The sequence below is a fragment of the Typha angustifolia genome, chromosome 13, assembly GCF_048772165.1.
Source record: "Typha angustifolia cultivar Huaian chromosome 13, ASM4877216v1, whole genome shotgun sequence".
NCBI lineage: Eukaryota > Viridiplantae > Streptophyta > Magnoliopsida > Poales > Typhaceae > Typha > Typha angustifolia.
The window spans coordinates 2313243-2339211 of record NC_133251.1 but is presented as its reverse complement, the minus strand read 5'-3'; the positions used below and the strand labels follow the sequence as shown (position 1 = coordinate 2339211).

General features: G+C 39.3%; 4 protein-coding genes and 1 non-coding gene across 5 annotated transcripts; 3 read left to right on the top strand and 2 right to left on the bottom strand.

The window, feature by feature from the left end:
* Positions 1-61: 61 nt before the first annotated feature.
* Positions 62-3953, top strand: LOC140773661 (ATP-dependent RNA helicase SUV3L, mitochondrial). The gene is made up of 2 exons (XM_073116343.1): positions 62-2378; positions 3222-3953. Exons 1-2 carry the CDS (start codon positions 205-207, stop codon positions 3274-3276), a joined length of 2229 nt encoding a protein of 742 aa, XP_072972444.1. The 5' UTR covers positions 62-204; the 3' UTR covers positions 3277-3953.
* Positions 3954-4179: 226 nt separating this feature from the next.
* TRNAE-UUC (transfer RNA glutamic acid (anticodon UUC)) lies at positions 4180-4253 on the top strand. Its single transcript has one exon. It is a non-coding gene; the product is annotated as a tRNA-Glu (tRNA).
* Positions 4254-4691: 438 nt separating this feature from the next.
* LOC140773041 (uncharacterized) lies at positions 4692-13579 on the bottom strand. The gene is made up of 4 exons (XM_073115374.1): positions 10020-13579; positions 9272-9540; positions 8347-8943; positions 4692-7427 (listed from the first exon to the last, which is right to left on the bottom strand). Exons 1-4 carry the CDS (start codon positions 13236-13238, stop codon positions 4958-4960), a joined length of 6555 nt encoding a protein of 2184 aa, XP_072971475.1. The 5' UTR covers positions 13239-13579; the 3' UTR covers positions 4692-4957.
* A 1386-nt stretch (positions 13580-14965) lies between these two features.
* LOC140773659 (V-type proton ATPase subunit D) lies at positions 14966-16776 on the bottom strand. Its single transcript, XM_073116340.1, has 2 exons — positions 16628-16776; positions 14966-16070 (listed from the first exon to the last, which is right to left on the bottom strand). The coding sequence occupies exon 2, from the start codon at positions 16033-16035 to the stop codon at positions 15241-15243; it is 795 nt and encodes a 264-aa protein (XP_072972441.1). The 5' UTR covers positions 16036-16070; positions 16628-16776; the 3' UTR covers positions 14966-15240.
* A 132-nt stretch (positions 16777-16908) lies between these two features.
* On the top strand, positions 16909-22811 carry LOC140773660 (uncharacterized). Its single transcript, XM_073116341.1, has 8 exons — positions 16909-17079; positions 17283-17396; positions 17486-17521; positions 17595-17732; positions 17812-17898; positions 19718-19765; positions 19851-19927; positions 22491-22811. The coding sequence occupies exons 2-8, from the start codon at positions 17322-17324 to the stop codon at positions 22636-22638; spliced, it is 609 nt and encodes a 202-aa protein (XP_072972442.1). The 5' UTR covers positions 16909-17079; positions 17283-17321; the 3' UTR covers positions 22639-22811.
* Positions 22812-25969: the final 3158 nt, after the last annotated feature.

The window sequence follows — 25969 nt, the reverse complement described above, 5'->3', positions numbered from 1 at the left end:
ACTCCAAAATATCTAAACTGTGGGGGTGTCATATGCAAATTTAGGCCCTCCCCAACTCTCCCTCCCTCTTCCCTACTCCTCTCTTCGCTTCCTCGCGACGAAATAGAAGGAAAGCCGCTCCTTTTCCTCTTCCTTCCTTCATCTTCTCCGATCTCTTATTCCCTGTCCATGGCGTTATTCTAATTATTTATTCCTATCACTCCAATGGGCTCCTCTCTCCTCCGCGCTTATGCCTCCTCCTCTCGCCTCTCTCTCTCTAGGATTCGGTTTTCTTTCTCCTCCCTCTCTTTCCTCCCCTTCCTCTCCTCCTCCTCCTCCCCCTCCCCTTCTTCCCCACATCTCCCTTCCTCCTCCTCAAACTTAGGTTCAGGGTTAGCGTACATCCGTCCTCAGCTATACCCGTGGGCGTACCCCAATCCCCACTTGTTTTGCTCCTCCTCTACCTCCCAAGAAAACCCTAAACCCGCCGACCTATGGCGCGATCTCTCCGCCGCTGAGGAGGGCTCCTCCAATCTCAGCCGCCACGAGTGGGATTCCCTCGTCAAGATATTCCGCTCCTTCGCCAAGTCTCCATGGGCCTCAGACCAATCCCTCGCCTTGTACCTCCCCTCCTCCTTCTTCCCCTCCGCCGTCCGCCGCTTCCGCCTCTTCTTCCTCTCTCGTTGCTCCCCCTCCGCGGCTGCTCACCTCTTGTCCTTTACTGATGAAGCTGCTATCCACCAATTTCTCTTCCCAGTGTTTGTGGAGTATTGCCTCGCTCATCTCGCCGACGAGCTTCGCAAGTTTCAGTCTTTGATGTCGTCCGCCGACCTAACCCAGCCCCACACCTGGTTTCCTTTCGCGCGGGCCATGCGCCGCCGTATCATTTACCACTGTGGCCCCACCAACAGCGGCAAGACCTACAATGCATTGCAGCGGTTCATGGAAGCCCGCAGCGGCGTCTATTGCAGCCCGCTCCGCCTCCTCGCCATGGAGGTATTCGACAAGGTCAACGCTGCCGGCGTCTACTGCAGTCTACACACTGGCCAGGAGAAAAAGACTCTGCCTTTCTCCAACCACGTCGCCTGCACTATCGAAATGGCGTCAACTGAAGAGCTCTATGAGGTCGCCGTCATAGACGAAGTCCAGATGCTAGCTGACCCAACTCGTGGGTATGCTTGGACACGGGCGATTCTGGGCCTTAAGGCTGATGAGATCCATCTTTGCGGAGACCCTAGCGTGTTGAGGATAGTGAAGAATGTTTGTAAAGAGACTGGGGATGAATTGGTTGTGAATAGTTACGAGCGATTCAAGCCACTGGTCGTGGAGGCGAAGACACTTCTGGGGGATTTGAAGAACGTGAGATCAGGAGATTGCGTTGTTGCCTTCTCAAGAAGGGAGATATTTGAGGTGAAACTGGCAATTGAGAAGTTCACCAAGCACAAGTGTTGTGTTATTTATGGTGCATTGCCGCCAGAGACCAGAAGGCAGCAGGCCAATTTGTTCAATGATCAGGACAATGAGTATGATGTGTTGGTGGCGAGCGATGCCATTGGGATGGGTTTGAATCTTAATATTAGAAGGGTAGTGTTCTATACTTTGTCAAAATATAATGGAGATAAGATGGTTCCTGTTGCTGCTTCTCAAGTGAAGCAGATAGCTGGGCGAGCTGGTCGGAGGGGGAGCATATATCCAGATGGGCTGGTGACCACATTCCTTTTGGATGACTTGGAATATTTGATTCAGTGTTTACAGCAGCCATTCGAGGAGGTAAAGAAAGCTGGCCTCTTTCCTTTCTTCGAGCAGGTTGAGTTGTTTGCTGGTCAGTTTTCAGATCTTACTTTCTCTGAGCTTTTGGATAAGTTCCGTGAGAACTGTCGGCTCGATGGCTCATACTTCTTGTGTCGGCATGAAAGTGTTAAGAAGGTTGCAAACATGTTGGAGAAGGTGCAAGGATTAGCTCTTCAAGAACGCTTCAGCTTTTGCTTTGCGCCAGTCAATATTAGGGACCCAAAGGCAATGTACCATCTATTGAGGTTTGCTTCACACTATAGTCAGAACCGCCCAGTTAGTATTGCGATGGGCATGCCAAAGGGTTCTGCTCGGAATGATGCTGAACTACTGGATCTTGAGACGAAGCATCAGGTTGTCTCTATGTACTTGTGGTTATCACACCACTTCAAGGAAGATACCTTTCCTTATGTTCAGAAGGCTGAGATGATGGCAACAAACATTGCTGATTTGCTTGGGCAATCTCTTGCCAAAGCTTGTTGGAAACCCGAATCAAGACAGCAAGGGAAGCCGAAATCAACAGAAGTAGAGGATGACCATGAGGAGCTAAGGCCAATTCCTAAAGATGGTTATGAAAGGTCAAGATCACTTGTCAAAGCATTTCAAACGTAAGTCCTAGTACTTGGGCACTGGTTTTAGCAATGTTGCTAAAACTTCTAAATGTAGCCTAGAACAAAACCTCTTATTTGCTACTTGTTATACTTCCACTGGGAGGACATATTGACAGGAAATTAGCCAATGATAGTTACTACATAGTTGCATCTGCACTTGTGATTCATAGTTTTCATGGTTCTAAAATTTTACATCTAACTGATCTGGGAGATAATTGCCTGACATCAACCCTCTCCAATCGGTAAGCATTGGAATTTTTACCATTGCTGGTCTCCCTCCAACATGTGCCTCTGTCTCCAAGCAGTAGAACAGTAAGCAGAACTTCCTAAGCCTATTAACTAGATGCTATTATCATGTGTTATGCTATTATCTTGTGTATTATATTATGCTATTATAATGTGTCTTCATATTGTTGGATCCTTTTTGTGTTAGTATTTTGTACTTGATATTGTTTTAGTTTTGCTCATGCACAAATTATTTTTTTCTAAAGAAAATAGAAATTCTTTTATCATCTATTATGCTATCTTCAGTAGTATCAGATCCCTTTCATGCTTGTACTTCTTTGTAATTGATAATTTGCTATTATTTTAAACTTTTAGTCTTGAACATGCAAGGCTGACTGCAATATTAGTTATCTGTAATCGGTGCAAAACATTCACTGTATCCTTCATGAGCTGTGTTTATAATTTCATAGATTTACTTTTGGTTTAAACTTAAAGTAGGTATTAGAAAATGAGGATAACAAGGTTGATACTTTAATGCTATAATACAATTCTTTTTCTATTTCTGCTTCATGTTGTGATCCAAATGCTTATTCTAGCAGAGTCTCTCACTTGCAGGAAAAGGCAAGATCAACCCAGCCAGCACTATTCTGCAGCGAGCTTTGTAGCATAGGGCACCTGTTTTTCCTAACTGTTAATATCAGTTGTATTCTGAGTGATGGCTAAACCATGTCTTTGGAATACTCTGATGAGGCTGACCATCTCCGCTTTGATACCATCAGAGGACAAGCTCTCTGTCTCACCTGATTCACCTGAGGAATGTACTTCACACGTGAAAAGAAAGAGTCAAGAGGTTATGGTGGTTTGGTTCCAATGCTCTGTTCAAGTGTCATGGCAGGTAAAATGAGAATATGCTGCTTGGAAGTACAAGAATTTATGATCTGAAAGCTGAATCTCTCTCCAAAGAAAGAAGCTGCAGAATTTCTTTATTAGTGAGCGCAGGTCAAAATCATGTTCTCATTTATTTCAGAGATGGATTATTGTAAAAGTCCCGTAAGTTCTTTGAGCTAGTCTAGTTGTTTCTTTTTGTAATATGTGATGACAAGGCTTCATGAGTCAATAGAACAGTGGAACTTCTGCAAAGATTGCCTCATATGGATCCATACAAGTTTAGTTGGAGTGCTGAGCTTTATTGGGGCATCAAATTTCTTAACATCTTTGTCAGTTTGTTGTCACATCTCTATATGGACGGTTGGTTAATTTTTGTGAACTGGCATTGTCTTTAATGCATCTTGAAGAGAAAATGCATGAATTTTAGGTTTCAGGCACCCTTATTGGAAGGGATATTTTTCTAATCAATTGGCTACTAAAGGTTGTCAAATTTTGGTACTCAAAGTTGTTTTTGAGCACGCCCATCTTTAGTATGCAACTCCTGAGGTCTTGTGCTTATTTCCCCATTAGAATTATTCTATAGTCAAATATGGCTGATTAATGCATGGTGCTGACTGCTAAAGTTCAATATTTTTCTGTAATTTTATGTTATGCTAATAGAAATGAAAATAAATAGAATCAAAAATCCATTGTCGTCTAGTCCGGTTAGGATACCTGGCTTTCACCCAGGCGACCCGGGTTCAAATCCCGGCAATGGAAAAGTTGAATTTTGCACCTCTTTGCTTCCTCGATGCACATTTTGAAATGTGATATTTAGGCTGCCTACTAGTTATTATTAGCTCACTTTACATATAATTTTTTTTCTCAGGACATTGTTTGATACTTCGATATAAGCCTATCGTATGTATCTGTACTAATTGAACATTGTGTAATACACTCAGTGCAAGACCTAAGCATTCATTTTGGGATTATCCTGACTGATTTAAATGGCAAACTGTAATGGATGATTCAAACAACAAAATAGATCAACACCACCAGTATTTTTACTGCATCTAATGTTAGATAATCTAAAAACTACTCATACAAAACTGCATGAATTGGCAAAATTGCCATCGGTACAGTTCCCTCTGAAAGACAAGTCTATGAATCAAATACTATCACATGAACTATTGTCACACTATATAGTGATTGGATTTTCTTTTTCCCAGTTTAAAGATAATAATTGACAAGAAAAATAGCAAAGAAAATCATACAAAGTGTAGTCGCAAACACAAAAATGAGGACAAACCATCACTGACTGAACAATCTTGATTGACAATAATAACCTGTATAACTCTTCGAGAGGCAGGCTATGATTCAAAGATAATCAACCACCTGAAACTCTCTCACATGCTCCATTATCTACTGCTTTGATTTGTTTTACACTTCAAAAATTAAGAACTGACAGAAGAAAATGGGAAAAATCATACAAATTGGTGTTGCCTGAGAAGGAAATAAGGATCAAAACCATTCGGGACTGAAGAATCTTCATGACATTGTTGGGTGTGGACAACCCCAAACAACTTTTCATGAGATTGCATCACTCGAAGGTACAGGTTAGAGACTAAAGGATTTCTAAGAAATGGAGTGATGATTCTTCTTAGTTTGGAATGCTCCAAAAAGTAAAGCTTATTGGCATCACTTAACTGTTCGGAGGTAGCATATCCTTCAGGTGTGCACTGTGAGAGAGCAAAAAGGCCAAGCAAATTTGCATATACTGATATAAAAACATCTTTATGGTTGCCTATGCCTCCAATCCAGTCTGTTCTTCCTTCACTCTCGAGATAGCTGCTAGCAGATGACATCAGTTGGCCCAAGAATCTTTCTCGCCAATTCTGGAGGAACGACTCAATGTTGCTCTCAATCAAGCCCTCATTATGAGGATAACCAGTCTTATATCTAGATACTGAAAGCTTTTCTAAATGAGAGCAACAGATTTGGCAAATTAACATCTTCTCTTCATGATGGTTATCTATTTCTCTATCAAATATCTGCCGAACTAAATCTCCACTGGAATTGAAAGAACTAGCAGTATTTAAAATCCATCTTGATAAGTAATTCAGGTACTCTAGCCAGTGGCCAAAAGCTGAAGATAGAAAATCAAAGCTTAATTCAATAACCCGATCCACTTGTGTAGGTACAACATCATGGCACAAATTCTTATTTGATACTTTGGAGATTACGTACTTCTGAACATCCTTTGCAAGTCTTTGCCTTAGCCCTACATCTTCATCCTCTAACAGCTGGATACATGTGAACCACAAGTCCATTATCCTGCAAGCATAGATATTAATAAATTCCACCATATTGGACTGTGACCATCTCTCCACAATATCAGGCACATCGAATTCTAATAAGACGTAGCTGTTGGACACAAAAGAAGCAACATATGTGGCTTCCTCCAGCAACCTAGATGCCACTATGGCTTCTGCTGCTGCTTTCCGCATATTCACAGGAACAGATGGTGCACTATGACTCTTAACTAGATTGATAAAAGAATGAATACTTCCAACAGCTCTGGTCAATCTCTCATTGTGGTTGGCTCTGCTGGAGTCACTAGCGGTCTCTTCTTTTGTTTGAGACTGATAGATGGAAATAGAGCTCCTAAGCAACATTACAAAGTGTTTCACACATATAGCCATGCAGCAGAGAATAATTTCTCTAGTCTTTGAGCGCCTCATAGTGTTGTTCAAATGAACTAATCTGTTCCAAAAACAAAATACTGCATCACAATCGTGCCCCAAATTAACAGGCTTCCCACATTGCATGTCGGGAGGTTCATCAAGTTGACTATTCCATGAGAAGATAATCTTTAAAATATAATAAACACATTTTGGGTTCTCTTCCACAACTAGCAGGTTCATTAGCGTAGACTGTAGATTAGTCTTAGCCCAATTGAATAAAATGCCTTTGTCATCACCAGGTTTCACAGACTTTGCCAGCTGAAGAAGCCTCTTTAATGTTGCAACTCTGACTTCATATGTAGAATCTGAGATACAAGATGTGATCCTTCCATGAAATTCAGAGAGAGAAAGCTCCAGTTCAGACCTCCCTGACAAGTTCGAAGTTGACAGATTAAATCTCTCTAGCAGAAAATCTTCCTCAGGAGCTTCATTAATTTCTTCGGACAAGAAATTAAAATACGACATAGCTGCTTGTTTCCGAAGCTCAATTTTGTTTGGATCATGGAATGCTAATCCAGAACATGTTTCAGTGTCTAAGCATTGAGATGATAATTCAAGTAGAAGAGTTCGGATGGTAGAAGTATGTCTTGTTGTGCCTGCTGTTCTCGCAATATCAAGCATCAGATCTAATACCCTTAAGAATGAGCTATTTATGGTAGGGCAATGGCATGTTTTAGTGCTGCCAAGCCATGAACAATTGGAGAGTACCTGGATCAATCTGCCAAGAATCTGTTCTTTCTTGGTGATATCAGTTAGATTTCGGCAGTTGCTATTAAGAAGAGAAGACAATTGCAACAAATGCCCATGAATCGAGTTAAATGAAACAGGTGCAGGTGCAAATACATGTCCATTGCTCATTGCCGTATGTCTTTCCTGAGGCAAACTATTAGCCACCTCATTGATAACATCTAGAAGTTTCTCATTAGATATTAAACCAGTTAAAGCCTTTGATGCAAGAACTCGAACTCGGAGGTTACTTTGAGTGGCACATCTTTGAATGAAAGGCATAAAGAAGAAGGGATCCAGTGCATCATTTGTTCCGCTACTGATTAGAGAAGGTTTCAGCCTGGATAGAAGAATTAGAATGGGCCACAAGCTAGGATGTATGGCTTTTGCAATGTTTGATTCCATATCCCCAGAAAACCCATTTCCAAGTAGTTCAGTCGCAATCTTCAGTTCACTGAAAAGAAAAGGATGTAGAGCTGGGAACCTACATGAGAGAGCATGTCAGATCCCAGTTCAACAAAATGTAAAAAAGCATGTAGAGACTCGACCATGTTATTTAGACACTTTTTAAACACTTCCCACAAGAGTAAACATTCATCACATATAATAGAGACAAGATTAATGTTAAGACAGAAAGTAGCAGATATCTCTGTACTTTTATAATATGATGCGATGGCCTGGCTCGACCAGCTCCAATGTCAAATCAAAAGTGGAAAAGTTCTCTGAAAAACATTTTGTGTCATTTAATGAAGATTGAAAGATATACTTTTGCAAATGCCAAATCTTACAGGACTATTCTCCAAAACATTTTGTACCATCAGATCCATGCAGTAGCATGTTTACAAGCTGGAAAGATACAACAAATTTTTTTTTTTCACCGAGCGTTCAGTTCCGACTATTTCAGTTCAGCAATAGGGATACTCTTTCTGCACTTATCTCTAATTAGTGCATCATCTTGTTCCAACTCAAGCACTGTCATACCATTTCTTACCTGTTAGTTTTGGTCTTCCCCTCCTTTAAAGGAAACAATTTGCGAATGAAATTACTCCCACTAGGTGGCCTTTATTAGACAAGTCTGAATCATATTAATATATTTTCATGTAAATTATCATTTAGAAGTATATATCTAACAAGGAGATTAAAGTTCTCCTCCATTAGGAAAGAAGAATTTCCACTCCTGTTCATACTTTGTCTTTACCTCTTAACAAGACAGATTTAGAAGCAATGACTGGCATCTTTATACTGTTACAAGTTCCAAAAACAAGAATAAAGTAGTTTCAAAGGCTCAAAACTTAAACATGTGATACCAAGAAAGTCAAAAACAATTTCAAATACTTATACCGGAAGCAAAGGAAAGATCTTCATGCTGCAAAAAGTTTAATATGCAAATCTGGAAATATTACCTGTGGAAGAATTCCAGCGCAGTTAATGATCTTCGTGCAGATTCACGTTTCTGCACATTAAGGAATCCAATCATGCGCCGAAGCAATGCAGTGTATGCAAGACAGGCAGCATTCCGTACTTCCCAGTAAGGGGACGAAAATGAGCTTATTGAAACTACCATAGCCTCTGCACAAAATCCTGACGTATCTGCCGCTAAATTTGTGTCATTAAAAGCAGCCCTGAGTATGTTGAATGCATGCACAGTAGGGACTACACCTTCATCTCGGATCTTAGAGGCCTTCTGTTTTGCATGTGAACCTGCTATATTTTCCCATAGTGAATCATCCAGATTTTCATGTAACTCCTTGTGCGTAATTTCTGTCTTAAAGCTGCCACGTTCACATGTATTTAGCAGAGACATGTTAGCTATTCCTATCACCCATTCTAATGCTCTAGGAAGCAACTTTTTTGGTGTTCCTTCTGGCTCTGCCAGGAAAAGGGCAATAAAAGCAGCAGGAATTCCTGCACTCCTCCTCAATAAATCATCCACTGTTTGCCCTTTGGCAATGGTCCTATCCATCAGCTGTTCCATCCACAAGTCAGTCATCTTACAGAGCCTGGCAAAGGGAAAAGTTCTCCTCAGGGCAATATCGTATATAAATATGGTTTAAGAACAATAATTATCTGTGTATTGCAAACACATACTCCCAAAATAGTTAATTATAAATACTACACATTCTTGATATTTTCATACACATACTTTCATACGAAACACTAACATAGAACTCAAAGAAATATTCAGAACATCCACCATGGAACATTCAATTTCAGAAAAGTAATTAATAGTACTACACCAGATAATCTTTTACATATATGCAAGAATATCAAAAGAGTTCCCTTGGGAGACCAAATAAGAAGAGCCAATTTTAATCACCTAAAAGATACCTTGAGTCATTTGAGCAAAGGAGTCGATTACAAAGAGCAGTGAAGCCAGCCCTCGTCTTATCAATTGCACCATTATGCTTCATTTTAAGAAGAACTCGCAAAAAATGGTTCCCCATATCTTCTAGTTGTACCAAATCAAGCATTTCATTTGTGGTCATTTTCTCTGTTTCATCGGTCTTCTTAGCGGAACAATCATGAGTAGATAAATTTGAATGTGTGCAGCTAGGCAGCGGAACTTTCCTAATAATGGTCCCAAAAAGAAGACTGACCTGAAAAAGAGAATATATTCTGTTATGGAATTCTAGCAAAGGATTAAGCAATCGATATCTAACTGAAACTCACAACTTTCCACATTGAGTCTCTGTTAAACAAATACTCTAAAATACACAAAAAGTAATTAAAAGGCTTGGCCAATGCACCCAAATGGTGCTGTGGAATCAGCCTCCAGTAAGAGGGTTAAGTTATGTAAAATTGATAACAGCCTTGTGTTAGGTCACCCATAATTTGCTCACAAGGAACTTTCAATGAGATAAGACGACAGTCTCAATAAAAATGATCATGTACTATGGCAAACCTTGTTAAGAACTATAACACATCCTATCAAATCTGAGGAAAAAAGAGAACAAAAAATTCTGAATTTATATGTGACAAAGAAAAAACAAAGAGCTTATTCAAAATTAAAATAATTCAAAATAAGAAGTAAAAAATATAGCAGATGAGTGAAAACCTAATTAGAAGTCATCCATACCTCCTTCATAGCAAGCCAACACCCAACCATAACAACATGTTCTGCTGGTCTGGAATTGTTGTCAGGTTTCAAACTTTTGTCTGTTGGTTTTAATGAGGAATCAGGTTGATCTATCTCACTCAGTAGATCTGACATATATGGAACATCATCAATCATATCTTCCATATCATATGGCATATACCATGCATCTGACGAAACTACCCATAGCGCCAAAGAAGTCACTCGCATAATAAGTTCAAGAAGCTTCTCCAATAGAACCCTCATTTCGGAACTACTTGATTGAACTGCTTCGGAGTTCCAATCCAACTCCTCAAATGTATACCGAAGTGTAAGCAAAATGCCATGAACAAAACTGTTCTTACATGCTTCAGAAAGATCTCTTTCGCCCTCTTCAACTACAGCACGTAACCATTCAACAAGCGAACAGATGTACTGTACAACAGGATTTCCATGCACAGCAATTTGTTCATCTCCAGATTCAGCACTGCAGAAATCAGTATGACCAGAATCCTGAACATAACCAAGATCTACTACATACTTCTTGAATACAAGCCGTAAGGTCAATGCACCAGCATCACTTTCTCGGACACGTGGGCTGAGTACCAGGTCTTTTGCCCACCTGATCAGATCATTAATGGAACCATATGAGGAAATTCCAGGAAGTGGTGTAGGGAAGCATAAGAGAATGCGAAAAGAATTTTCTCTTAGTCTATCCCAACTATCGATTATTGATCCTACTAATGATAGTGTGGAATCTGGTGATGTAATACCTTCACTATAGGGTGAGAGATCATGATTTCCTGGAGGCACATTTGTAGGCCAGACATCAATCATTATAAGAATAAGTTCCATGGCCATGGTTTTCCTCTCATATGGAGCAGAAGGGTAACAGGAGTAGAAGAGAAAGGAACTCAGCCACTTCATAAATTGGAAAAGATCCTCAGACCTGCAGACCACGTCCCTGATGCAATCACCAAACTTACCATCTTTTACAACAGAGCAAGGAATCGGAAGCCACAGTCCTTGCTTTACCTGTCTCTCCAATGCTGTTCGAACTCTAGCGAAGAACTTACGAAACAGACTAGTCCACTTCATCTGAAAAGCTGTTGAGCTACAACGCATATTTAATGGAACTGCCACTTTCATCAAGCTGAGCTCCAAGGAGGATGGAAGACTTGATGTCTTGGGGTTCAAAAAAAGAGATTCAGCAGCATCTATTCGTAGGCTTTCATCAGAATGTGTGAGGGCCAAAACAAACCACTCAACGCACACTTTAACATTAATTCCTTTGATAGACACAACAGCAAAACGTTCAGTATCAGTCTGCTGATCAGGGTCTAAATCAATATCCCCATCAATAAGAGCAAGCATTCGTGACACCTTAAGCAGGGAAACCAATGCAGCTATACACTGTTCAATCCTTACATCTGCTCTATATTTGCTCTCCACTATGATTGGCCCAACTGAAATAAATGCAAGCATCGGAAATATGCTATCCATGTCAACCTCAATAATAACTGGAAGAGCATAAGAATTCAAGTTAGACCGGAGTTTTGAATGGCCAGATATAAGTCCCTGCATTAAAGGGGGCAGGCATAGCTCTCGGAAAGCATCATATCCTTTCTCAATACCACAATCCTTCCAACATTCATCACGTAAGCACTCAAGGTAGCATTTTAAAAATGATGTGACCGCACAGCAAACATCATCATCTACATAAGCATAAATTGTTTCAAAAAGAAGGTTATGATTCAAACTTAGGAGGCTCTTTGCACCCATGCGCTTGGTGAGAGAAGCTAAGGGAATATATCTGCCTTTGCAACGGGGTCCCAGGCGCAGCAGGTCCCCTGCAATCTTACTCAGAAATAACTTATTCCTGTTGTTATCATCCACCGATGGAAGAGATGAATCAATATCCAAGAGAAGATCAAATATGAGATGCACTTGCTTCACTGTTTGACTCAAAGGATCTTCCAGATTATTCCATATGATCCTCAATATACGGAAGATCATATCTTCTGAAAGGGGGTCATAATCTCTAGAGAAGTCAGTAAGACCTGCTAATAAGGATGTTTTTATCTGCTGCAAACAGATCTGTGTCACTGTAAGAGCATGGAAATTGAAATGGCTATCAATGGGGTTCTCGCAATACTTGCAGAGCTCAGGCAGAATCCCATTATATAATATAGTCTGCAAAGATCCACCAGAATAATGTAACTGGTGCATATTGAGAACACTCCTTGGAATAGCAGTTAGTATCCCTCTAATCAAACAAAGCCTACTTAACACTGATAAATCTCTGATTTCCAAACTCAAATCTCCATCAGGAAACACCTTCTTCACACCCAAGTCGCCAACACCTTCATCACCATCACAAATATCAAAGAACCCATTTGAAATGAATCGGAAAAGCTCCTCAGGCTTCATGAAAACTTGAATTGCTGCACAGAAGCTCACACCGGAGGCCACAAGACAGTCCCTTGAAAAGGCTGACGACTTCAAAACGCTTAATATTGTTCCTATAACACTCTTAAACACACTTGAACCTTCCTCTGTGCCAACAAAATTGGCTGGATACCGCTGAAGCAAGTAGTACAAGCAAGACATAGCATCTTGGCACTGCTCCATAACAGCTGGCGAGGGGCGTGAACCGCTCTCAATCTCTGAAATCACGCCCGCCAGCCCAATCGCAACATCCATTGCCACCACATGAGCACATTTCTCCACCGCCTCATTCAAAAATCCCAACTTTGGATAACCAATTAAAGACAGAGCTGCCCGACAAACCAAGAACCTTCTTTTCCCATTTTTCTTATCTGAGCCGCCATATTCCTCACAAAGCAATGCAAAACAGCTAGCAATCATGGAAAATAACTTCCTGCTCTTGGTTAGTGCCGAAATCAGCGTGCGGTGTAATGGGAGAGAGTTCTCAAGAAAGAGGATTTCCAAATAAAGCCTAGTGGCCTTCCATACAATCTCATCGGAGAGTTCCGGGGTGGATAGCAATTGGGTGAAGGCGGAGGTGAGGTCCTTCACCGCGGTGACTTGAGAGTAAGTGGAGGTGAGAGAGATCAAATGCTTCAATTGGGCAAAGAAATCCAAGGAGGAAATGATCTCTAAGGGTACCAGATTTACAGTTTCAAGAAAGGAGCTTGGGAACACCACGGAAGTGTAACTGTATCGGTGCTTGTGCTGCAAAGCTCGCCACTTTGAAGACATTTTTGCTACTTTCTTGCTATCTAGTTACCGGGCAGGTAATAAAAATCGGAACTTTGGGGTTGTTTTTGGATTCAAACCGAATTCTGAGACGAAAATTTTCAAAAAGACGAGAGGAATCATAAACTTAACATGAGAGTGATGATTTCACCTGGCCATGATTCCAAGAGAGAAGCTTGCTTCCATTATTTCAGAAGCTTTTCTCTCGATAAATTATACCTCCCCACTTCCCGCGAGAAAGGAAAGGGGGAGACGGAGAGAGACGCGAAGGGAAAGGGAGGAGGGAAGCAAGTCTCCCGTACCCCGGGGTTCTGAGTCTAGGGTTTTTCGAAGTTGGAATAGAGCGAAATGACGAAAATACCCCATTCCTTGAATCTAATACACAAAATGTTCTCAAGTCCTTATCATCTCCTAAGGTGTTAATCCTGTTTTATTTGAAACCCTCGTCTTGGTTTTAAATTGCCAGTAATCAAAATATCATAGTAGAAACTATAAAAGTATCTAGAATACAATGGTAGATTTATAGCTAGCTATTCATGCTTGTTTCTTGAGTTTGAATTTTAACAACATCAGTTTAATTGACAAACAATTAAATTCTCATTTTTTTTTCAAATTAAAAATACCACTTAAGTTGCTTGATGAGTGGTGAAGGTTAAATTGCGTGAATTTAAAAATGATAATTGAATTTATCTCTCTATCAATAATACTCTTATCCCAGTGGTAGACCATTTTGCTGATCTCTGAAGGGTTGGTTTACACAACACACTAGAGCAAGAGACAAGTCTCCACAAAGAGCTCTCAAAGAAACTCCTAAGCCAGTCCACAAAGTGTATGCCATAAATGATGACTGCTGATAAGAATTCCTGATTACATAAAATTACACATTGTAAGCCATTCTCCTCTCCTTTGCTTCATGGCAATTGAAATAGAGAAGAGTAGTAAGAAGTGTCAACTTAATACCAATATTTCTGCAGAAGTACAACAAAGAAAATAGTTCATCAAGCAGGCAGACATTCATTTATTGTTCCACATGCTAATCGCAGATTACCAGATCTCACAAGTTCAAAAGAAGTCAACAGTGTCAAGTGCTTAGAGATGGAAAAGTAAAATGAATGCAATTGTCCAGGATGATAAATGCAAAAGCAAACCCAGAATATAGGTCAGCAATCCAATAAGCTCAAACTCCATGTCGAAGAGTATGAAGTGTTTCTCCTTCATTTAAGAATTCACATCTCTTTCATCATATATAATGAATGCTTGTAAAAGAAACTACAATTAACTTCAAATAAGAAAATGCAAAAGAGAATGTTAGCACAGCAGAGCATAAATACATAAATAAATTGACTGAGGTAGGCTGAGTTGCAGATAGCGAGCAACAAAAAATAAAAGTTGTGCTCAAACTCCACCAGGAAAAGCTACAATTGCTTTTCTATGACAACAACGCCACCAAAAAAAAGTCAAGAAGATGATAAATAAAACATATCAAGAAGTAAACAAATAAACACCAATCATGATAAGAATGTGAATGTGAGAAATATTAAAAACTAATAGAGCATGAGAAGGTCAAAGTGAAGGTGTGCTTGTCCACATATGTAGTTTGTCAGGCTCCACTCTCTAAATATACTAGAACCTGAGAAATAGTTTAGCAATAGCAGAGCCAATTTTTCAGCAAACAACCAGACAGTGAAAACCAAACCAGATAACTATGCAGAACAAAGAAACATAACTGATATGGGAACTAGTCTGATTATTTCTCCTGTCGCAAATAGCAATACACAATGTCTCATAGATAAATATCAATACATGTAAATAAGAAAAGAATGGAAACCAGAACTGTAGAACATGCAATTAACCATCAAAATCCTCTAATTGTAGAACTTTTATACACCATAAAGCTATATAAGCAATTGGTGTAAAAGCCTTATTCATGAAAGAAAGAAATCACACAATCCATGGTACATACCAACCTACACTTCATCACAAAGATTTTGCTGAACTAGCATCATCAGAAGATGATGTCCTCATCCTTCTCGGCCCCTGCCACAAGCATATTGTGTGCGGAATTGATCGAGATCCCCTTCTTGAGTGAAATCTTCTCTGCAAACTGCTCCTCTGCAAACTGCCTGGCAGCCTGGAGTTGGCGCTCAACCTCCCTTTTCTTGAATCCTTGGATCTTCTTTAGGCGGAAGAAATCCTCACGCTCAAGCTCATCAAGCTCTGCTTTAATGTACTTAATGGTGTTTTCAAGCCGTGGCTTAACGACATTCTCCAATGCATTAACCCTACGGTTGGTGGTCTTGATTGCCTCATCGAGAGTAAGGAATGAGGTTTGAAGTGATGCCAGCTCGACGAGGACCTCAATGGCTTTAACATGTGCAGCACGGCAAGCCTGGATTTGTTGCCCGCCACGAGCAAGGCCTGTGAGGTCACCACGGGAGTCAGCAGCAGCAGGGTCAACAAAATGCTCAAAGCGGGGAAGTTTAACACCAGCAACATTATCCTGGCGTGAGCGGACACGAATAGAGGCAGAGCGGACGGACTCGAGGACAACGTGGCGGACATTATCACCAGCAACATACTTTGCCTCGGTGAGGGAGAAGGAGGAGGCACGCATGATGTCGCCCATGGACTCCTTGGCAGTGACAATCTTCTTAAGGATGGCACGGAATTGGACGGTGAGGGCATCACTCTTCTTCTTGAGGAGGGCGTGCCCACGGGTAGCACCCACAAGCCGGGCCTTCACCATACCAAGCACTGTCACAGTAGGTACCACGTTTAACCTCTGGCTTTGGCCCGACATCTTCTTCTTCCTTCTGTCCCCTTTTTACTTCAATCCTGCAAGTGATGCGATAAGAATATAGGATTTTTCTCGTTTGTTCTTCCATTAGAAATCTAAGAATTGGAGAAAGGGAAGAAATAATGGGAAATTGATGGGAATTCGAAGCATTGATTGGTTCCGAAATAAAGAGATAAATCTAAAATTGATAGATAAATATTAGATAAGCTGTAAGTCTCTTTCGCTCTTCTATAAGGGATCTACAACATCAATGAATTAGGCAAAGATTGCACGAAGTATCAAAAGATCGATCTTTTCTGAATCGAACATCGAAAATCTTGATGGGGTTTTCAGAATAAATACAGAAGAACATAAATTTACACATACAAAATAGATAAACACCATCTAACACGAACGATCTGGTAAGGTTTTAGCGATTCGGGTAGGATTAGGGTTCATATACTTGGTTTCTTTCCATTTATAGATCAAAAGAACAACATTGAAAGAATCAGGGCAAAGACTGCAAAAAAGAAGATCATGACGTCGTTTGTTTTTCTCGTGAATGATTCGATTCCACAATAAATCAAGAAATCACATATTAGTTAATAAAATTTACCGGATGAATCAATCGATTGCCGCTGTTTTTTTAGGTCTGCTGACGGAAATCTCAGAACGGCTTCTCCCAAGAGTCGTCAATGAACTCTCCCTCTCCCTCTCGTTTTCTTTTCCCCTCTACGGAGGAGACATGGAAACGGGTTTAGAAGACTAACGGATGCTTGTTGGGATCCGATAACCCGATAGATGCTTGATTTGATCCGACAACCCGATAGATGCTTGATTTGATCCGACAACCCGATAAGGAATCACCGCCCAGAACTCCTCACCTCCCTCCCTCCCTCCTTTCCTCTCCTCCTCACCATCGGCTGACAGCAGCGGCGGGTGTGGAGGCAGCTGTAGGCCAAGGGTGGGTTGCCAAGGTGGAAGAAGGCGGCGATCCGGCCAGTAAAGGCGGCGGCGCTTCACTGCAACAGTAGAAAAAATAAAAAATAAAAAATCCTTTTTAGAAAGGTAAGCCCTATAACATCTTGCCGGGACGGGTCAATCCGACTCGTCAGCTGACCCGATCGAATTTCTTTACATAAATAACTCAGCTTCTTGCTTAGACATCACGCTTTTCTTCTCTGATTAAAGAGAGAAACTTTAGACGGAAATATGCAATTCTGCTGATCCTGAGTTTATACGATTCGTCTGGTGGATTTATTGATTTGTAGTTGGAAAGATCCGGCTAGAGTTTACAAGGAAGCACTAAAATGCCTGGAGATGATTGTGTCGAGCGGCCTCTATTTGGGGGTGCTATATCTAGTTGCTTTCCTCTTAGGTTTCACGTAAGTTTTCATCTTTTATCTTTCCTTCTTGCAACACATAGTTCAATGCTAGAAGTAGGAAACTTATACAAAATTTCTTTTTTATTTAGGATGTGAGCAATATACGTGACGTCCCTGATCATCAGGTTCACTCATCAGACACTGCTTAACTCTATACATTAAACCTTTCGGATGCTGATACGCTGTTGAATCTTGAAGGAAGTTTTCGCGGACCCCAGTCGTGATGAGAGCCTAATTATTGAGCTGCTAGATTTGAAACATGAGGTTGGAGATAATGGGAGTGCTTTATGGTTTCTGCGTGATATTGCCAGCGAACAAGATGCAGAGGAAGCCATGGTAAGTCGTCTGCACGCTGTTTCTTTTTCTAACCCTTTATTAGTTAATTGAAGTTACTCAATTCTTCTCTTGTAACCAGGTGCTTGAACATTCTGGTACTCTTGAGCTAGCTGGTTTACGTGACGGAGATACACCTGCTGTTGTTACAACTGCAGTTGGTAGACTGGTAATGTTGTCAATGAATATGTGATGTTACAGGAAGTGTGTTCTGTGGTTTCTGTGGTCTGCACTTAGCGGCAATATTTACACTGCTGTCATGCTGTATATGTGGCATATGTGAAGTCCCTTTTGCTAGGAGTATAGTATTGGTACTCACACAAAGTAATAACATAATGGAATATGTAAAGAAGATTTGGTACAATTTCTTTTAAATTGTTTGATACCTAGGGTACAATTTCTTTTAAATTGTTTGATACCTAGGGGCATGTGCTTACTATTACTACGAGAAGAGTCAGCATCCACTTGCTTTTGAATTTTGAAAGTTCCACATAGATAAGAGGATGCTGATTAAGTTTCATCTACAATATCTGCTGAAGAATTTAAAGTGTGTTACAGATAGGCTCTCTGAGATGTTTGCTCGGTAGTTGCAAGACAGTGAAAATGAAGATTTTTATGGGCTTATGGCAATAAATGACATTACATGTTGATGGAAGTTAGAGCTTCTAAAATGGACATTTGTGATGCTGGAACTCATCTGATAAAGATAGACAGGAACTTGACATCAACTTTGATTTTGTAATTCATCGTATCAGCATGCATAAGAAATCTGCTACACAGTCTCTTATCTTCACTGACTTTTAGAAATTAGAACCATAAAAGATTACATCATCATGGCACTAGTAAAACACATTAGGAAGATACAAATGTTGTATATTTGTATGATGTTGAACTGAATGCAACAATCAAATTATGTCGAAAGTATCTCTTGGATCTACTTAATGTCAAAATTTTAGATGTACTTGAACTAAGGTTCCCAGTTTCGGCTGGGGAAACAGATCGGGTATCGGCCGAAACAGCCGATCTTGCCCAAAACAAGTTGGATCCGACCCGAACCCCACCCCCCACCCCCCACCTACCTCTCTCTCTCTCTCTCTTACCTCTTTCACCAGCGGCTAAGTTGATCTTTGACGAAGATCCAATAACCCTAACCTCCGGAGACCTCGGGTGAGTTTTTTGCATTTTTATTTTTTTCAGATTTTAATTCGACCTCTACTGTTGCTGCTACGTTGAACCAACAGCAGGTGCTACGGCGCACCTATAACAGCAACACCAGTTGCTGAGAGCCTGAGAGAGAGAGAGGGGGGAAGGGAGAGAAAGGGGGGGGCGGAAAGAAGTAAAGAAAATATGGAAGACTTATCTATGTAAATAATTTTTGAGTAAGTTTTGAATTTTAAGAAAGGGGAAAAGAGAAAGAGAGTTCGATATTTATTAAAGTTTTGAATTTTAAGTAAGTTAATACATTTTAAAAAAATTTAGGCTTCATATGTGAGTGCTAAATTTTTATAATTTTTCTGCATTTTTAAATAATATATAAAATTTTACATAATTAAAATGATACTAGCGGTCGATAAGTATCATTTTTCCGGACAGCCAATACCGATCCCGATCCTAATACTGAAAACCTTAACTTAAACTACATTATACTTGCTACATAAGTTGATATAAGGATTCTTGCATAGGATTATTATAGGTTGCAGGGTGAAATGCATAGCCAATCTGCTTCCCTCAATATGAGATATAGTCAAAAGAGTTGTGTGACAGTGGAGTTGCATGCCTATGTGGAAGATGAATGACTTCTGTAATCTGTATCTTGTCAAGTGAGTCTAGAGACTAATAGAAACTTTTTGGAGAATGTTAGAGTTGAAGTTGTAATTCTTTTAATACAACATGAAATTTGTACATATTTGTGCTTCTTTCCAAACCTGGCTTCCTGTTCATTTCAACCTTTACTTCAATGTTGTGTTTATTATTTAATTTGTTTACAGGCTATTTCGAAGGGAAGACAAGGGAGGGAGGCACAGAACATAGTGCGGGTAAGTTCAGTTTTTACTTTTCGTGCAACTATGAACCAGCAAAGTAACAAGATTTACTTGCTTGACTTGCTGCTTGACCTTTCAGGTATATCTAGCAAATTTGCGCCTTAAGGAGGTTTCTACTGATGTACTTATTACAGCACATGAGCCACTATTAATAAAGTAAGTTTCAAGAAGCATTTGTATTCAAATCATTGGTAGATTTAACAAGTAGGCAGCATCCTTTGTTTCTAATTGTATAAAGTCTGATTTTTTGAGTTAGCCAAAGTCTTTTTTCTGCCAGCTAGGTTTATGGCTTTATGGCAAGCTCTCTTTTCCCTAATTTTGTTCGACATTTTTCTTTGGCCTTTCTTTATGAACTGATGAACTTATCACTGCACATGAGCGAAAGTCTTTTGCCTGTTTGTATTCATGAACAACTGGTTCTATGTTCTAAATCATGGTTTTACTCATTGCTCTAGCTTCCTATGTTGATTTAATTTCCTCACATGTCTAGTTCATAAAATTCTTTTTCGTTGGATCACCTGTTATGCTGATGTGATAGTGCCGTACACTTTTCTTGCTTGACAAGGGTACTACATGGTTGCAGCATAATTAATTTTATGCTCTATGTGCTGCTGTGCCTGTATAATGGAGTGTAAATATGGTTGGGGATTTAGATTTGCCAACAGAAGTTTCTGACAGTATAATGTTGGTAGTGTAGGTAGAAGATGCTGTTGAATTCTCTGAATATTCTCCTTTCGAAACCATTCTTTGATATCACCAAACTGAAGTAAGAGATCTTATCCTTAAAGAGCTATCTGACAGGCGAGGGCTTAGTATTAGGTATTTTTGACTGAGATGTTTGTGATCTATGTAGTTTTGTGGAGACAGAGCTAGGACTTTCAATTTTGAAGGGCCAGCAGCTGCATGGAAGCTCTATGATGTGGTCATAGATCAAATTTAACAGCATGGGAACCCTATTTGGGTTTGATCTTGTAGCTAATCATGGGTTTCCTTGTGCAATTAGGATTCTCTAGAAGGTTCAGGCATTGTAGGTGTCTATGGAGTTGGATGAGATGGAAGGAAAGAATCATTAGCAGAGAGTGTTAAAAAGGTAAGGTCAAATGCTCGAGAAGAAAGAATGTTGATTAATATTGGTATCACACCATGATCTGGTTTAACGTTGAGGAAGTATAAGAAAATTCTCCTATTGTATATATTTCTCAGAAGTAACAAGGTAAAAATCTGTCTCCTGTACCACCTCTAGGTGCCTTGGCTCATTTGGCAAATGAACACTTCCACCTGAGCTTTTACTTCTATTTTGTAGTTAGAGGATCAGAACTAAGTGGGGTGGTGATTCTGAATCCTAGTATGACAACAGAAATTCAATACTTTCTTCTTATTGGGATACAGAATCTTTTTGCTACTTGCTGTGATGGAAAATTGAAGTGTAGGGAAATTAAGGTCATCAAATGGTAGGAAATGGTAAGGCACAAAATTGAAGTGTAAGGTGGAACAATATTATATATGGAATTGAATGATCTCATGGCTATTTATAATGAACTTCTGATTGTAAGAATAACTTCTACTGCTTTCTAATAGGATCTGTCTAACCCAATCCGAACTCTCTCTCTCTCTCTCTTTTCACTCTTTCTTCTCACTCTCTCTCCTACTCTCTTTCTTTCGTTCCTTTCTTTTTTTTCTTTTCTTACCATATAACCATTGTTTCTCTTACGAAGAGATCTAACTCCGACGAACTTTGGTATATGAGTTTTTAATTTATTTTTTATTTCCTTCTCAGTTTTTTCATTTCTTTCACTCTCTCCTTTTTTTCTTCTCTCTTCTTCTTCTTCTTCTTCTTCTTCTTCTTCACTACAATATGATTTTTTTTTTTTATTTGATTTTCTTCCACTCACTCTCTTTTTAATCTCTTCTTCTTTTTAATTTTTATTGCACCATAATTTTTCTTTCATTGTTTTCTTATTTTTTATGAACTTTTTTTTTTAAAATTTTAGAAGTTATTATGCATTTTCAAATGGTATTTAGAATTTTACGTAATTAAAATGTCCGATCCGATTTAGGCGACCGATACGGCCAATACGGCCGATATGTATCGTTTTTTCGAAAAGCCGATTCCGATCCTAATCTCAATTTTTCAAATCTTGAAATTAACTAAGTTTGATACAAGCAGCATGGAAGTGTGTATGCATGTATTAGATAAGTAACCGCAAACTAACAAGCCAATAGAACTTTTCATGCTCCTCGTGTTACATTGGGGAGCTGTAATAGATATGGTGCCAAAATACCCAAATAATTTTTTTAACTTCTTTCTTGGAAGGGAAAAGATTTCCACAGGAACTGAGAAAGACGAAAATATGCACGACATATTCACTGATTTCGGACATAATACTTTTGTCAGTTCCCCATAAAATGTTGTGCTTCCCCAGTTCTTGCATCCTTTTTCTGACTAACTTAGACTTGTTTGGCTGGCCAGATCTGCATAGTCTCGAACACTATAATGCTGCTGAAGCACAATAATTATCCTACCATGTGAGCATACAAACCTATTACTGCACATTAGCCTTATGAAATCAATCTCCCTCCTGACACCTTATCCCTCCTTGCTCCTCCTGTGTCAATCTTTTACATAGTGTAATAAATAGATTTGGGATATATGCTGATGTTGCTTTTTTTGTGAGTGATTGTCATTTGATGCCTGTATTCCTATTTTCTGTGATTCTAGCCCTCTGAGTGAAAGCGCCACAACAGTAGGAGCTGGTCCAGCTGTACCTGCAGAAATATCCGGATGCTTGCCAGTGCCTGAGGTCTTCAAAATTGCTGTCACAAGCTTTAAGGTCCATGATTGGAATCTTTTTGGTTCAGGGCCCTGAGAAAATTGTGTGTGCTTCTATGTATATATAGAACATATCACCTACTTGGAAAACGAAAATATAACTTTTTTTTTTCAGATAACTTTCTTCTTGAACGGGATAATGACAGTTGTTAAGTTAATTGTGCAAGAATTTCATAATCCAAATTCTTCTCTGTGTTTTTTTTTTAAATTTTCCTCCTGCTTCAGAGGATTGTTTTTGTGCTGAGCTGATTGTTGCAAGCGTCCAGATCAGAACAGAAGTTCCCAGGTCATATCTTGGAAGTTTCCTGGTTTATCTTTTACTTCTTTTTCTCTTTCTGAATGCATTTTATTGTTGATCTCTTTCGGTTTTTGGTTGCTTTCTGGCCTTGTCCTTGTTGTGCTTTCTCTGCTATGTATTCCTAGTGCTGGCGATGCTTCTGGTACTCCAGTTCTCACTAATGGTTTAGGCTCTCAAAACTGGTGGGCCCTTGAGTACTGGGTTATAGTGATATTTTTGATCCAATACATGCGGCATTCCAGGTTGATGTTCTGATAATGTTACTGATATTATTACAGGAGCATCTTCCGTCAATCTTAGCGGTGCATTTTGCCTGCTGTAGATTAATGATATGTTTGAATCACAACCTAATATTCGAAACACAAATAGCTATGTATGGACCATTTTGAAATAGCAGGTACACCTGATGCTGTCTGTTGCAAGGCTGGAAATTTCTGGCTGCCTGAATCAAGTCAAGTTGATGAAGGGTTATCCCCTATCTGGGTTGTTGTTCTTTTATGGTAAACTGGGTTGGTCCCCTTATGCTACATGTAGAAAGGAACCTGATGTTTCATTCTTAAGCTCAAATCAGGTGTGCATGCGTTTGCCAATGGTTCCAATGGCAGTGTCTATGAACTACCAAGGGCTTTTATTTTTCCTCCTCTTTACTTGACTCTCATCTACTTCTTTGATGCAGATTGGGCCATAGCTAATTTTGGGGACCCATTACTCTGCTTGGCCTTCAGATTTTGGTGAGCCCTCTAGGATTATTAAACATGTGGGTTCCCACTGAACCATGACATGAAAAGGAGCACATGTCTTCTTCCAGCTTTGGACAGTTTTGAGTCTTCCAACAAGAGAGAAAGATGAGTATTTTCACTTTTTTGCTAATTGCACCTTAGATTTTCTATAAAGCAAGTAGAAAGAATTGTAGCATCATTTATTTATTTATTTATTTTTTGGAAAAGGAAAAAAAAAAAAAAGAACTTAAAATCATGCTCTTTGGAATTGTTAACATTTCTTGAATTTTTCTCTGGCAGGTATTAGATTTGTTGATAAATTCTTAATGGCCCACAAAGTTGATGAGGTTGAAACCAGCACATGGCTTGTTCTGCTCATGTTACTCTCCAGCAGTGGCCATCATTCTCTGTGGATCCACTTGCATGAAAAGATTCAGACATTCCTGTGGATCCAATTATATGAAAGAGATAATAATCTCAGCTTAGGTGGTTGAGGCTGAGGCATCTGTGGATGATGACATCTTTCCCAATTCCTTCATTAGTCTAAATTTGGTGGGCACATGACATGAACCCAGGTGTTATGCCAATTTTCTACTTTGAAAGTTGAATTTTAATACCATTAGGTGAAGAATAAGAGGTACAGCATTAGTGTGACGACAGAGTTCTATCCACTTGCCCATTCCACTATATCATATACAAGGAATTTAAGCATCTCTGGTACTATAAATAAGATAAGGTTAAATAAATTTTCTTTTTCTTTTAGTATTTATGCATAAAATTAGTTTACCCTTCCCTATAATTATTTTTTACTAAATCAGTTTCTATATTTACGATCAAAATAAAATAGTTATATAACAAATATTTTATTATTAACCGGGAAGAAATATAATTTAGGGGTTTTGGTAATTTATTATATTTATTTTAATGAGATATTTTGACAATTTTGTTAGGCTATATTAATTTGCACAAAAAATTTAATAATGTTATTTTAGTCATTAATTCTAAGTAAGTAGAATAGTCTGGTAAAAATAACATACAGGAAAATAAAGTGGTCTTACTCGTACTTGCACAGGAGCCAGGAGGGAAATTGTTACTCTCGAGATGACATCAAGTTTTGGATTGCAATGTTTATCAACTAAACTCTTAAAAACTTATACAATAACATGATTATTATAATTGAGATATTATATGCAGGGAAAATCACACCTTATTCTATTATCCCATATATTATCCCATGTGGTTTAAGCACCTCTTGTATTTTTTTTATACTTAAATCACTTAATTCTTCTATGATTTGGATTAAAATATAACTGTTAGAATAGTAAAATAATAGTTTTACTCTATGTATTATTTTTCAAGTGGGAGGGAATACTTTCATCATATGATTATATATCGTCTTATGACTTTGGTCTAGACCGTTGGGCATTAAATGATTAAATTGGAAGTAAGTAAATTTACAGAATTTGACCTGAGTCACAAGGTATAGGACTATATATATATATATATATATATATATAAATGTTCCAGCTGGAAGGAGTGGCGGTATTTCCGTAATTTAAACCGGTCGGGGAGGGCAAAGTCCCGAGCCCAACGGCTGTGTGGCCGTCCGGATTTTGCGGATGCGGGTCCCACCTGGGAAGTCAGACCACCGAGGAGGTGTCCGTAGAGAAAGATGACGCCAGCCCTAGCGACTTGGAGATTCCAACTGTCTGTTGACGTGGCGGTCACCACCCGGTTGCCGCCGGTTCCCCGCCCAACCCAGCTGGATTCGGGCCCCACCACTCACTCTTAACTACCGAGCTGTCTCTCCCTTTTGCTCGGCTCCGGCTATACGGCTTCTTCTTCAGCTTCATGGCTCGTGAGCCGACCGTAGATCTCGACCTTACTTTCAACTTAATAAAATAAAATAACGACCATTTTAGTTCACACCTGACTTATATAACAAGGAATTTTATTATAAATAACCATGCATGTCAGTAGTTAGCAAGTAACATCACCCATAATTATTTTAGAGAAAAATTATCTAATAATTTAGTAATCTGACGACTTAGCTTAACAATTTAACTCGATTAATAACTCGGCTAATCTCCTTAGCTAAAATTTAATAGTACTCATCTTTATATCTGGGAAAGAATTAGCTCTCTGTCCTAGTTTGTACAGACATGCATATGCATTTTTCTATGGGATTATCTCATCATCAATAGACCTAATATATCTTTATATATAGGCAACAGTACTTTGTCATCAATCTTGCATTGAATGATCTATTGACATGGCCACCATGGACCTACACTCGAGTCCACATGACATAGCTATGTATTCCTACAACAGTTGACATAACTGATGAAGTA

Coding starts and splice junctions, on each gene's coding strand:
- LOC140773041 (XM_073115374.1), bottom strand. CDS start 13,238: ATGTCTTCAAAGTGGCGAGCTTTGCAGCACAAGCACCGATACAGTTAC. Junction 9,541..10,019: donor GTTGGCTTGCTATGAAGGAG/GTATGGATGACT, acceptor TCTCTTTTTCAG/GTCAGTCTTCTTTTTGGGAC. Junction 7,428..8,346: donor GCGCTGGAATTCTTCCACAG/GTAATATTTCCA, acceptor TCTCTCATGTAG/GTTCCCAGCTCTACATCCTT.
- LOC140773661 (XM_073116343.1), top strand. CDS start 205: ATGGGCTCCTCTCTCCTCCGCGCTTATGCCTCCTCCTCTCGCCTCTCT. Junction 2,379..3,221: donor CTTGTCAAAGCATTTCAAAC/GTAAGTCCTAGT, acceptor TCTCACTTGCAG/GAAAAGGCAAGATCAACCCA.
- LOC140773660 (XM_073116341.1), top strand. CDS start 17,322: ATGCCTGGAGATGATTGTGTCGAGCGGCCTCTATTTGGGGGTGCTATA. Junction 17,899..19,717: donor CAACTGCAGTTGGTAGACTG/GTAATGTTGTCA, acceptor ATTTGTTTACAG/GCTATTTCGAAGGGAAGACA. Junction 19,928..22,490: donor CATGAGCCACTATTAATAAA/GTAAGTTTCAAG, acceptor CTGTGATTCTAG/CCCTCTGAGTGAAAGCGCCA.
- LOC140773659 (XM_073116340.1), bottom strand. CDS start 16,035: ATGTCGGGCCAAAGCCAGAGGTTAAACGTGGTACCTACTGTGACAGTG.